This window comes from Herpailurus yagouaroundi, unplaced genomic scaffold (genome assembly GCF_014898765.1).
Source record: "Herpailurus yagouaroundi ecotype Mexico unplaced genomic scaffold, PumYag 28, whole genome shotgun sequence".
In the NCBI taxonomy this organism is placed as follows: domain Eukaryota; kingdom Metazoa; phylum Chordata; class Mammalia; order Carnivora; family Felidae; genus Herpailurus; species Herpailurus yagouaroundi.
Window position 1 is genome coordinate 127,072,222 of NW_024412376.1, and position 13,675 is coordinate 127,085,896.

At 41.0% G+C, this 13,675-nt stretch overlaps 1 protein-coding gene across 3 annotated transcripts in view; it reads right to left on the reverse strand.

The window, feature by feature from the left end:
* Window positions 1-13,675, reverse strand: part of CWH43 (cell wall biogenesis 43 C-terminal homolog) — a 58,037-nt gene that overhangs the window by 14,195 nt on the left and 30,167 nt on the right. For all 3 annotated transcript variants that reach the window (XR_005793170.1, XM_040483991.1, XM_040483999.1), the window contains exons 10-13: window positions 9,215-9,320; window positions 8,010-8,145; window positions 6,214-6,363; window positions 685-829 (exon numbers count right to left, since the gene is read on the reverse strand). Coding sequence is in view for 2 of the 3 variants with exons in the window: in XM_040483991.1 (XP_040339925.1) it covers window positions 685-829; window positions 6,214-6,363; window positions 8,010-8,145; window positions 9,215-9,320 (537 nt within the window). In the remaining variant the exon portion in view is untranslated. The remainder of the gene's footprint in view (window positions 1-684; window positions 830-6,213; window positions 6,364-8,009; window positions 8,146-9,214; window positions 9,321-13,675) is intronic.

Consider the following 13,675-nt stretch of genomic DNA (forward strand, 5'->3'; position numbering starts at 1 on the left):
ATGGCTGATCAGCCAGCCTCTCTATATATTTCATTCTATCTTTTACACTCAACATCATAATTAACTTGCATAATGTGTCAGATTATAGTTCCTAAACATGGCTACGATAACCCACTTTCCATATGGTATTCTTATAATGTGACTTTGATTCTCCTCCCATGGAGATGATGGGATTTCTGTTTCTCCTCCTTGAATGTGAGCAGGCTTCTGATGATGGCAGAGGTCACACTATGTAACTCAAGGCTAGGTCATACAAGGCAATACAACTTCTTCCTGGTTCTCTTTGAAACACACTCTGAGAACCCAGCCATCTGCAGGGAGGAAGCCCAAGTTAGCCCATGGAGAGAAACCAGGACCCTGCACTCAAAGCCTGAACTGGGCTCCTGGTCAAGAGCCAACAGCAACTTGCCTCCTGTGAGTCATCTGCAAAGTGGATCCTCCAGTCCTCAGTTGAGCCACATCTCTGTATGAAGCACAGATAGACTATGCCCCCCCAGCCCTATCCAAACTGCAGATCTGTGAGCAACCGAGGACTGCTGCTGTTTAAAGCCCCTATGTTTCTTGGTTTTCTACGCAGCAGTATATAATCAGAATACATATTAAATTATTGCACTGGGGTTTTTTTTAACGTGAAAAAGAAACATTTTAGTTAGGAAATCAGAAATCCTATTAAGATTATGTTACCTTCACATTGCCGTGTTCAATGAGCTGTGTATAATCCCTGGAACCAGGTGCTGAAGTGATATATCCCAGAAATATCACTTGATTAGAGCTGCTTTTCAGTAGTTTTGAAACAGCAATAGCCTGAAGTTTCCTGTCAAGGTCATCTCTAAAATGCAAAAAAAAAATGTACTTCTTAAAAAAATGTACTTCGTCATTGTACTTGCAAGACCATTTTTTAAAAGTACTAGGTATCTAAGTTCCCAAAGAGGATCTTCAAACAGTACACAACCCGAGTGATTCCTACTTGGGCAAATGCCTGAATGTTATGCCAGTGAACAAGACAGAGACCCAGTGCTTCAGCTGGGTAGGCTGACAGACTTTGGACTAAGATCATGATCTCTCCCCACAAACTAGTTGGAGTCAAGTTGATTTAAATACCTATTCTAAAATAGCATTTGCTCAACTTTTCGTCAGAAGAAGTTATGTCAGTAATCTGAGACCTGATCACCAGTATTACAGCTAAAGACTAGTAGGTAATAATAATAATAATAATAATAATAATAATAAAATAGAATTTAAAAAGAGCGAGAAGTACTGGTAAGAGAGAGAATCCTAACACTCACAGAGCACACCAGGCTTATGTAACCTACTCAGCTCCATCAACTGAACACTTACTAAAAGCCTCCCGAGTTTCTCCTGGTCAAATCCTGGCTAAACATGAGGCTTCTATTAGTCTAAGCACTGCTGATGTGTAGCTGAGATAATTAGGTAGGTACATCATGTCAAATATGATATCCCTATTTTTCCCCAAACAGACCAACTGTAAAACCCTCAAAGGTTTTACAGTTGGTCTGTTTGGGGAAAAGTAGGGATATCATATTTGACATGATCCAGCCAGAAAACCTGAAACCACTCTAGGTGTTTCAAACAGGGTGAATTTAATATAGGAAACTGGTTACCTAGCTGATAGGAAGCAAAACAGGAATCAGTGAGGCAACCAGAGTTTAGCAACCAGTACCACTTGTTGGGCTAGAGGGACAACAATAGGAGATGATATTCCCAGTGTCTGCAAGCCAGCCATGGAGGAGGCAGCCCAGAGGTTGCTGGGGCTATCTAAGGAGGAGTTAGAGTCACAGGAGAGACTCAGCTGCAGCCAGAAACAATAGAGAAAGCAGAGAGAGAGAATGAGAAACACCTCTTCTTCTCTCCTCCTCCTGCTCTCCAACCTTGCACTAATGTCTTCCATTAGCTAAACCTACCCAGCAGCCAGAAGGCAACAGACTCTGGGAAATGTGGTTCCCTGTGATGTGTAGCCAAGAGGGACACGAGCCAGGAATGGATCCAAGAGCAAATAGGCAGCAGAACCAACACAGGCATTTATAGAGAAAAGTAGCTAATAAATGACTGTTCAGTAAAAAAACAGACAAAAAACAGTGACAAAGGCAGACAGACATCACCAAGTACTGAGAATATTGGAGAAACCTCATTGATGTAGGAAGGTAGGATCTGAAGGCAGAACTAAGCTTAGAGAAGAATGTATAGACAGCTGAGTACCATTCAAAGATGCCTTAAGAAATAGAAGAGTGAAAAGAATGACCATTTATTAAATATCTTTGACACTGAATATTCACAATAACTGAGAGGCAGGCATTAGCTCTATTTTTTTCTTTTTTTATATATTAAATATAATTTATTTTCAAATTGGTGTCCATACAACACCCAGTGCTCATCATTAGCTCTATTTTTAAATGAGATTAAGTAACACGCCTATGGTTATTTTCCAACTGCCCTGTCTGGATCTGTTCTCAGTCCTTCTCTGTGCCCCGAGAAGCTAACCCAGGCAGATTTCATGTCCTGGGCTCCCTTTTCTGCTGATTTCCAGTTAGGTTTGGTCAACTACAGGCACCAGTAGGAGATAAAAAGGAGAGAGAAGTTGTGGTATTTCTTCCCCATTAGCTGCATTCTTTTTGCCTGTGGCCCCTCTTCCTGAATACTATAGTATCTCTTATCTCTTCTTTTGATCCTTCCAGCCTCTTGGTAAATAGTCCCTTATTTAGGTCTGCAGTGAATTCTGTTCCTTCTGATACACACAACTGGGATTCAAATCTGGTCTAGAGAATTCCAAGGTCACTGTACCATAGATAGTGTTTTCATACAAATATATTAGCAATATATTGGAAAATAATCTATGAATTTGGTTTCATATTTTCTCAGTCGATAAATTTTATCCAGTGACGATAATAAAAATAAATAGTGTATGTATGAGTATAAAGAAAGGAGAGGAAAGGAGATAGGGGAGAGAGAGGGAGAGAGCAAGAGAGAGAACACATTTTATATTTCCTTATCAGTTAATATGTGATCAGCCCCAAAACCCTATAATGTGGGCTGGAAAAAATAATTTCATCCCATTCAGAAATAAAAGGACTGGAACTCACTGAGGTTATGTTACAGCAGGACCAAAAGTATAACTACAGACTACCGGTTCTGCACTCTTTCTTCTTTGTACATTTATGATGTTACAGAAAACAAAGTGGTGATGGACTGGTGGCTCAGTTAATTACATAAAATAACATTGATTTTAGTTATGGTGTATACCTAAATGCTTCTAAGGAATGCTGCTATTTCCTATTTATTGGTTGTAATGAGGTATTTGTGTAGTCAATAATTTTAAAAATCCTGTTGAATCAGCTAACAACATGCATAAGCATTCCATAATTCATTCCTAATATGACTTCGTGTTTATATGCCATAATCAGTAGAGAACGAAATCTCTAAATATTTACTCACAGTAAGAATTTTGTATCTAGTATTGTAGAAAACAAAGGCAAATGAAAATATGTAATGATGGCTTCACAAATCCTTCAGTGTATGAGCGTCTTCACGTCACCTGTTGGAAGGCTACAGGGTTCATGGACAGGGCTTCTAAGGAGTGACACAGAACTGTGGCTCTAAGGGGAAAGACTGCAACTAGCACTGTGCCTGGGACACGGCAGATGCTTGATCTGCATTTGATGAATGAATTCTTTTTTTAGCTGCCCAACAGACCTTACATTTAGGGTTATCTGATTTGGTTTAAATAACAATGGCCAGTATTAATGGAGCACTTGCTGTATTCATGTAGTTTGCATGAGATAATATTTAATTCTCACAAGAACCCTATAATGGATTATTGCCCCTGATTTACAAATGAGAAAACTGATGCCCAAGGTGATTAAATAACCTGGTGAAGGATACACCTTCAGTTAGTACTCAAACCAGATTGTCTGATTCCAAGCTCTGGAATTTCATGCTTTTAACCACTCAAACACACCGCCTCCCTCCCTGGTGCTACATGTCCGCAGTAAATGTTAGCTAGCTTTGTCACTGCTGTCATTGTCATTGTATATATGTGTGTGTGTGTGTGTGTGTGTGTGTATTATTAAATCAAGTGAGTAAGTGAGAACATGTGAAAGGTGTGGTTTTGATTAGAGAGCTTTAAATATGCACTTAATACAGGGCGCCTGGAAGGCTCAGTTGGTTAAGCGGTTAAACATCTAACTCTTGGTTTTGGCTCAGGTCATGATCTCACAGTTTGTGGGTTCAAACCCCAAGTTTGGCTCTGTGCTGACAGTGCAGAACCTGCATGGGATTCTCTCTGTTTCTCCCTCTCTCTGCCCCCCCCCCCACTTACACAACTACTCTCTCTCTCTCTCTCTCTCTCTCTCTCTCTCTCTCTGCCCCTCTCCCCTGCTAGGGCTTGCTCTCTCTCGAAGTTTAAAAAAAATTTTTTTTTAAATATGTAGTTAATAGAAAGTTAGAAAAGCTAATCCTTTCCTCCTCTTTTCCAAACACATTCTGAGGGCTATCTTTAGTCTTCTCTTTCAAGTCTATTCTTTACATGTTGGAGGTTGGAGGGGGTTGAAGAGGGCAAGGGGGAAAAGCAAAGGAAAAATGGGAAGGACTTTATTCAACTGTTTCTCAGGTTAAGACCTTGCAACTTTAATCATAAAAGTGCTATTTTTTAAAAGCTAAACCCAGGGCAATTTAAGGTCAGTGGAATGATTTTGGAATGCCTGTGCTTGCTACATGAAAATTATTGAGAGAAACAGAGGCATTTCTTCAAATAGCTTTCTAAAGAGACATGGACCATCATCTGTATCATCTGTCCTCTGAACACCCTTTTTATTTCTAAGACAAGCAAGAGTCTGGTGAGTGAATGGTTCACATAATTACATTTGGATGGTTTGTTTATATTGCTAAGTCTGATTTCGTTCAGAAAATATTCAAGTATACCTTCACAGAGCCACATGATGCTGTGAGAAAAAAGCGAGGTAACAGGAAAATAAAGGTAGCAGACACATTAGTTTTGTTTAGGTGAAACTTATAGTACAACCATGTTGTTCTAACGTACTGTATGTCACTTCAAAGCTCAGTGGCCTCTTGTCATGAACGTGGATAGGACCTATATGCCCTGTATTATAGTACTTTATGTTACCGTTTTCAATTATTATTACAGAATGTTTAGTATGGCAGAGTACAAATTATATACTTTTATCTTTGCTTTTATATTACATTGTTAGCATCATTCATGATTTATTCAGTACTAAGTCACTGGTTGTAAATGTTATCCTTTGGGGATAAAATTCATTCCCCATTCCGCATGTCTCCTTATAGAAGGACTTGCTTAGAAAACCATGTCTGGCCTCTATCTCCCACCTTTTACACTTGGGGAAAACTTTCCTAACTGGTTGAGTTTGGCAGAATTAACTGGGCATGCTTGTCTCAAGTCCTTCCTCTCTCTTCTCCTTGGAGCCTGCCAGTTTGCAGACAGGGTATTTCTGGGATATTCTCTCTACCAAGAGGAGAGTTTGACAAGGCAGACACTGCACCTGCTGGTGGGTCGGCTGCTTTGGGGCAGTTTCATGTATTATTGGCGGATGAATTAGCAGGTCCACATAGACACAACTAAGCCACGCCATCCACATAAGTTTATCAGAATTAAGAGATACTTTGATGTCCCTGCCAAATTCCTCTACCTACCCATCAGTGGACTCTGAAAACATGAGGAAAACAGAGTATCATTTAGTACCCTCAAATCCTAACAGTACTTCCAACTGTAATAATCCTGTAGGAAAAGAATATTTCATTTTTCTGTAGTCCGGTTTACCACATGGTCCCAAGTACATGCAGGCTCTGAGTTAGGTCTACCTAATGCCTCATTGGGTGACACTCTCAGACTAGTCATCTAACCTCTCTCAGTCCACAGTCTTTATCTGTAAAATGGGGCTATAATGGTACTAACATTATACAGAGTAAAGACTAAATGCAATAATGTACTTAGCACAGCACCTGCTCGGCCATTGCTGGCTAACACAGCCATCACTGCTGCCCCGTACCATCTCTAAGGACCACCCACAAATGTTTTATGCTTCATTTTTTAAAACCAGCTACATAAGGAAAAATACTTTGGGAGGAAAAAAAAAAAGAAAAGTCACTGCGTTGAAATCAAAGTAACGTACTAATAATATTTCTTGGCATTTGTGTACTATTAGAAAGACCAAAGAAACCCACTCATGATTCCCAAAGTGTGTCACGACAAAATCCACCAGTTTGTCCGAGATGTTAACAGTCATTGTTATAGCTGGTGCGATCTCGCCCTCTGGTGATGGAAGAAGGTGGTGCTCTGACTTCACAATTGGGTATCGGGACAAAACCATAATCCTGCATTGGAATGAAAAGAAACATGTGTATCATTATTGGTCCCACCATATCATGGAGACAGGACTAAGCACATGTGTTAAAAAGGGATGTGCTCAAAGTACTAATATGGCTGTCTGAGACAATACATTGCATCTCTGCTATTTAGCATGTCTCTTTATGTCGCTAAGCACAATGCCATCAACTCTGTTTTATTAAATACTATGGAGACACAAAAAGGGCAGAGTTAGCAATACACAAAATCTATTTTCCTTAAATTGTTACTCTGGCAACATATGTGCATAAATAGTTCTAATATTAATCAACACATTTGGGAATGTACAGTCTTGCCAGCAAGGACACAAAGTAACAATTTACAAAATTAGGAATTATAAACTGTCCAATAAAGATATGAAAACATGTTCTACCTCACTCTAAGTCAAAGAACTATATATAAAAAGGATGAGCAGAGCTCAGATCTCAGCCAGGTCTCTTCCCTGGTCCCTGGCTGCATGCACTCTCTCTGGCCCCTCACGGAGCCCCTCCAACAGGATGACCTCTACAGTGATGTCACCTGAGTCTGTGCACATGTCCAGCTTATCCTGTCCCACTTGGCCCTCCACGCTGCACAGAACATCCTACTAGATGTCACTTGACTGTCCAGAGGCATCTCAAATTTAGCACAATCTGTCTGCTCTGCCTAGTTGTCCCCGTGCCATTAAACAACAACATGTCCTATCAGGTATTTGGGTAACAAACATAGATGTTGTCTTTTATCACTTCCTGGCCCCTGACATCTAAACCATCAGTAAGTCCTGTCAGCTCTGTTCCAAAGTAGGTCTTAAATTTGCCCACCCCCCTTCTCCCCATGACCACGGCTCCTACTGTCATCTCTCACCTGTGCTAGTGCACCTACCTCATCACCTGTCTCCCTGCTCGCTCCCATCCTTGCCCCCAACAAGCTGTTCTAGGAACAGCTAGAAGGATCTTTTTGAAATGTAAATCAGATCACATGGCTCCCATTTAAAACGCAGCCAATGGCTTCCCGTCAAAATTGAATTCCTCAGTCCCCAGCATGGATTATGTGACTTTCTAAGATCAGGGGCCTGCCCTTGACCTCATCTCTTACTGGTTCCCCCTCAGTCCCCACATTCAGGCCCACCAAGCCTAACCCTGCCTCAAGTCTTTGCACTGGCAGTTCCCTCAGCACTGCCCACGGCTAGGTCCTGGGTCCTCCTCATGGTGAGGTCTGCAAAGAGACCTTCCTGACCATCCCTCAGCATCCCCTGCCCCTCCTACCCAGTCATGTTCCTTTTCTACATAGCACTTATCACGATTTCAAATTCCTATTTATTTCCATGTGTACATATTGATTTTCTGTTTCTTCACACCAGAATGTAAGCCCTGTGAGGACAGCATCCAGGTCAGACACACTTAGCTAACCCTCAGCTCCTACACTGAATGGTTTATAATGCTGAAGAACTGAAAATATCCAGCAGCTGGGCCACCATGAAAAACAATCACGGAATATGCTATCTTCAGCACCTTCTCATCCCTCCCAGGAAGCACCCCTAAGGCATATTCATAGGACAAAGGAATGAGAACATCAACCTTCTGCTCTAAGCCCAAGCTTCCTGGTCTTCAGGGCTGTGTTCCCAAAGTACACTCACCCCCACGTGTGATCCCTTGTGCTTGGGCCAAAGTCGGTATAGAAACCCAACTTCTCCCCTAGCCACATGGTTAAGTCATTGTTCCCAATATAGGGCTTAGAAGCATCACTCTCCAAAATTGTTATGAAATCTGCACCTATTCAGAAAAAAAAAAAAAAGCATGTAGTGATTAACCACAGCTATGCAAAAACAGTTAGTAAAACTTTCTTCTTCAACCCTTTGCCTTTCCTCATAAATCAAAAAACAAAGTAATTTCTAATGAGTCACTAAAGTGAAATGGGTCAGACCTGAGCCATAAGAGGAGTTTTCCCATGTTTAGAATGTAATTAAAACATGGGACACCTGGAGAAAACACAGAAAAGGATGAAAATGTATCTTTTACATTTTCAAATATTTTTAACATCTTTCCCAAGATTTCAAATGAGCATAATGTTTGTTTCAAATATGCAACTTATGTTCAGAAATACAAAGTGGTATGTAACGGCATTTTATTCCTGGGAAAACACTTCCATGGTATTGGCACAGAAGTAAGTTTACTGGTTTTCTCTGACTCGGACCAGCTGTCCCGCAGGGCCTATAGTCAAGAAGAAAGGCCACGGAAATTCCTTACTGGCATTAGAATCATATAGACTCTCAGCATAAGTATGTCTCAGGGGACATGCTTATCATTAGGAGCAACCGGAACAGTTTAGACCTTCACAAACCTTGCTCCACGTTCCACAAAGTTGATCTAAGAACCAAATACCCGCACCTTTTAAAGGATGCTTCATACAAAGAGGCGCACCCCAGGGCACAGAAACTTAAAAACTGGCTCTTAGGCTCTTGAAAGCAATGTGCTTCACAAATGAGCCCTCACTCTGACCCATCCTGCCTTTTGATCCGACTGCTTTTGGGTCCCCCATAGTGGGTCCCCAAGCAACAGAAAGCACCAGGAAGAGTATCTCTTGGAGCAGGGGCCTGACAAGAATTCCCTGCAGATACTCAGTGTGAGGCTTTGTTCAGGATCAACTGAATTGACTGCTCTCAAAGACAGATGTGGTTATGGTAGCTTAATCCTACTGCAGCTGCCTACCAAAATGAAGCCTTTTTATGAGATTAGTTTATGATCCAGCAAAGCCTCCTCCTGTTCCTTACGATCTCGTTCAAAATAAAAATAACAACAGCGGTTTCTCAAAACCTGGAACTAATTCCGGTAAAAGGCTTACCTGTTTGACTGAGCAGCTGAGCCGATCCTTCTAGATTGGACCATCCTTCATTGTCATAGCCAAACCGAAAAGGCCAGATGGCAGCAGAGACCTCTGTGGCTGGTCCCTGAGGAGTAATTTTAATGGTATTTTACAATGACTAGGAACAATGGCGGTTCCAATCACCCAGCTTTCTCCACCTCTCTCTACCAAAATTCATATTTCAGCAAAGGAACTTTCTTGGTGAATTTTCCCACATTTAATTCATAAAACAGGGAGCTACTTGCTAGGTGATATTCTAATAATAAATCTTCTATGAGCTTCCAGCTTAAGCTTGGAAGTGAGGAGGAATATTTGGAAAGTGAGCATTTATAATAAGCATCATTTATAATAGCAAAAAATCAGAAGCAACCTGGCTGTTGTTTCAATAGGAAAAATAGGAAAATGGATAAATAAATGGTGTCACAGACCTACAATGGAATACTACCCAGCCCTAATAAATGAGTCAGGGATGAATCTCATAAAAGTGATTTTAAGTAATAAGTTGCAGAATGTATATGTCAAATGTCATATAGGTGAAGTTGAAAACACGGAAAAACGATACTGTCTGGGGTTATCTCATAGGCAAGCACAATATAAAGAAATGTATGAAAAATGATAAACACTATATTCCAGACAGAGGTAACTCTTGCACAGGAGAAGAGTGAGATCACAGAGGGATATACAGAGTCCTTCCACGTATTTGTAAAGCAGCCTGCTGATTCTGAGTTATACACATTGTTACTCCTCTATGGCACTGACAAAGCCAATATTCAGGAGCACAGCCGCCTTTGAGAGTTCATCTTTTGGGCTCATGGGCTCAGTCAGAGAATCACTGCCCAACCCTCACGATCGATCTTAAGCAAATACCTCACTGATCTATAACAGGGATCCTGAGGAATAGTATGGCTGCATTAGAACAAATCTATCACCGCAACTGGAAAAGCAACTTCGAGTGAACCATACAGGTTGAAGTTGGGAGGATGATAAGTAGCAACCTCTTACAATGGAATGCCACCATGTAAACACTGGTGACTCGGTATGCTACCAGCAGTAAGCCGGGCTTTTCATCTTCATACAAGGAAAATTATTCAGTTTAGTGAATGTCATATAAAGAGAAAGGAGACATCATCAGGGATTTCAAGAGGCATGATTATATTCATTACACTATCCCTTTTCATGTAACTATGTAACTATAATTAACTCTGGATTTCACCACTCCAAAACCTATTATTCTCTCATTCTTCCCATGTCAGTAAACGCCACCACCCTCCATCCAGTTGCTCAAGCCAAAGACATCAAAGTCATTCTTGATTTCTTCCTTCTCTTTATCGAACAACATCTAATCCATCAATAAATCCTGTCAACTCTTTCAGAATGCCTTTGACTCTGGAACAACACAAGAGTTAGGGGCTCTGTCTCCCTGCACAATTGAAAATCCATGTATAACTTTTGACTCCCCAAAACCTTAACTACTAATAGCCTACGGCTGACTGGAAGCCTTACCAATAACATAACAGTCGACTGACACACATTTTATACATTGTATACATGTATTATGTAATGTATTCTTATAAGAAATATAACCTAGAGAAAAGAAAATGTTATTTAGAAAATCATAGGGAAGACAAGACATATTTATAGTAGCGTACCGTAGTTATCGATGCTGTAAGTTTGTATCATCTGTTTACAAGATGAATCTTGTGTCAGTGTCTATATCAACATGGTCTTATATGATACAAAACACTATAGGTATTATACATATTACTAAGAGCAGACATCAAAAATGAAAACATGAGGTGAGGGGCACCTGGGTGGCTCAGTTGGTTGAGCAACCGACTTTGGCTCAGGTCACGATCTCACAGTCTGTGAGTTCGAGCCCCACGTCGGGCTCTGTGCTGACAGCTCAGAGCCTGGAGCCTGCTTCCGATTCTGGGTCTCCCTCTCTCTCTGTCCCTCCCCCATTCATGCTCTCTCTCTGTCTCAGACATAAACATTAAAAAATTTTTTTTAAATAAAAAAAAGAAAGATGATGTGAAAAAGAAATTCATATTTACTTCCAGCTATAACAATTCATGCATTGATAATGAAGAAGCAGCAATATGTTTGCTTTATGGTAACCTAGTATAATCGATATGACAGCTTCATGTTAGCCTAGCCTATACAATTAATGAATGAATCATTAAAACATTTTTATGGCATACAGTATTATAGTCATCGTTATAATGCAATTTTGGAAACACTGTTCCATTTTTTTTAACCACTTGTCTGTAATGATAGGCTGATACACAGTTTCTCCAATTATAAGAGAGAGGCATACTGTATGCTAATATAATTCTTTGAAAGCAGAGTTATAAAACAGTGGGAAAACTAAGACGTGATTAATTTTACATTACATACACTCACCTTATGCCTACGTAAGGAAAGGCAGTCCACCTCCATGGGAGTCTTGCACAGAGTGTTCTGCATGGTGAATACTTTGATGACAGGGACACCAAATGTCTAAACAGTTCTTGCTGTACAGGTAGTAGGTTTTCACAAAGACACACACACACAACAGACAGGTTTATTAGGTGTACAGAGTGATGATTACTTACAATTCGTAAAGTGCAAGTGGATCATCATAAAGGTCTTCATCCTCATTGTGTTCATGTTGAGTAGACTGAGGAGGAAGAGGAAGGGGCGGGCGGGTGGTCTTGTTGTCTCAGGGGTGCCAGAGGAGAAGAGGTGGAGGAAGAGGAAGGGGAGGCAGGAGAAGCAGGCACACTTGGTATACCTTTCTGGAAATGCACTGTAATTTCTGTCTGACTTCTTTTGCGTTTTCATGTCTCTAAAAATGTTTCTACATGGTACCAGTCCTTCTTCCACCATTTGCTTTAGGTTCGGTGCCCTTATCGTAGAAGGGTCCGTGTCGTAAAAGAAGTCAAAAGCAGTCTTGACTCATTGGACCCCTTCTGCTAGACTGTCTAATGTCAGTTTGTCTTCTGGCACTGCGTCCTCTACATCTTCCTCATCATCTGGCTCTGGTTTGGAAGCACTCATCTCCAGTGGGTCAGCTGTTCATTCCTCTGGTGTGGTGTCTGTTACCTCTTGAAGTTCTCTAAGATCCGTATCTTGAAACGCTTCAGCCTCCACTTTTTTTTTGCCATTATCCACAGTCCCTTTCGTGATTCCCTTGATTGGCTCTGTCATAAATCCTGTGAAGTCATGCACAACATCTGGGCACAGTTTTCTCCAGCAGGGATTTATTGTCTCGAGCTTGATGGCTTTCGTGACTTCTTCTAAACAACGGCATCTTCAGTGATGTAATTCTTCCAGACTTTCATGATGTTCTATCTGTCAGGGCTCTCCTCCACAGCACTGACAATTCTTTCATAGAATATTGTGTGTAATGAGCCTTAAAGGGCCAGAGAACTCCCTGACCTAGAGGCGGAATCAGCAAAGTTGTGCCTGAGGGCAGGTAGAGCACTTTGATGCCTTTGGTGTTGAACTCATGGGATCCTGGGTGGTCAGGGGCATTGTCTCATATCAAAAGAACTACAAAAGGCAGTCCTTGCTGGCAAGGTACTTCCTGACTTCAGGGACAAAGCATTAATGGAACTAATCCAGAAAAAGGGTTCTCATTGTCCAGGCCTCCATGTTATACAATCAAAAGACTGGTAGCTGGTGTTTATCTTTTCCCTTCAAGGCTCAGGGTTAGCAGCTTTATAGATAAAGACAGCCCTGATAATAAATCCACTGCATTTGCACAGAATAGTGGAGTTAGCACATCCTTTCTACCTTAGATCCTAGTGCTCGCTTCTTTTCCATACAAACAGGTGTCTTTTGTGGCATTTTTTTCCACAATAGGGCCCTTTCCTCTGCAAGAAAAACCTGTTCAGGCTAATATCCTTTCTCCTCAATGATTTCCTTAATGGGGTCTGGGAACTCTCTGCTGCCCCTTGGTGGGCGGAAGCTGCTTCTCCTGTTATCTTGACAGTTTTTAAGCCAAAACCTTTCTAAAGTTAAATTCCCCAGCTTTAGATCCTTCCCCTGCCTTTTGCACTAAGTTGTTACATAATGATCTCGCTTTTTCTCAAGTCATAATGGAGTCTATAGGTATGCCTCTCTTACAGCAATCCCGCACCTACCTAAAAGCTGCATTTTCAGTATGACATAGAAAGGTATTTCGCAAATAAAGTGTGAGGTTTTCATGCCTGCTGGTGTGGCCGCAGCGACAGCTTCATGAATCTCCTTTTCTTTTTTCCTTTTTCTTTTTACACTGGATCTGTTATTTCAAGACGGCTGGTGAATGTAGCTGCAGACCCCAATCTACAGGATATCAAGCAATTCAACACTTTCTGGTCATGACTTTTCTCTGCTTCTTGGGAGCACGTCTAGCATCACTAGACGCACTTCATATGAGTCCCATGTTGATGTTCAAGGTCTACAGTATTGTTTACA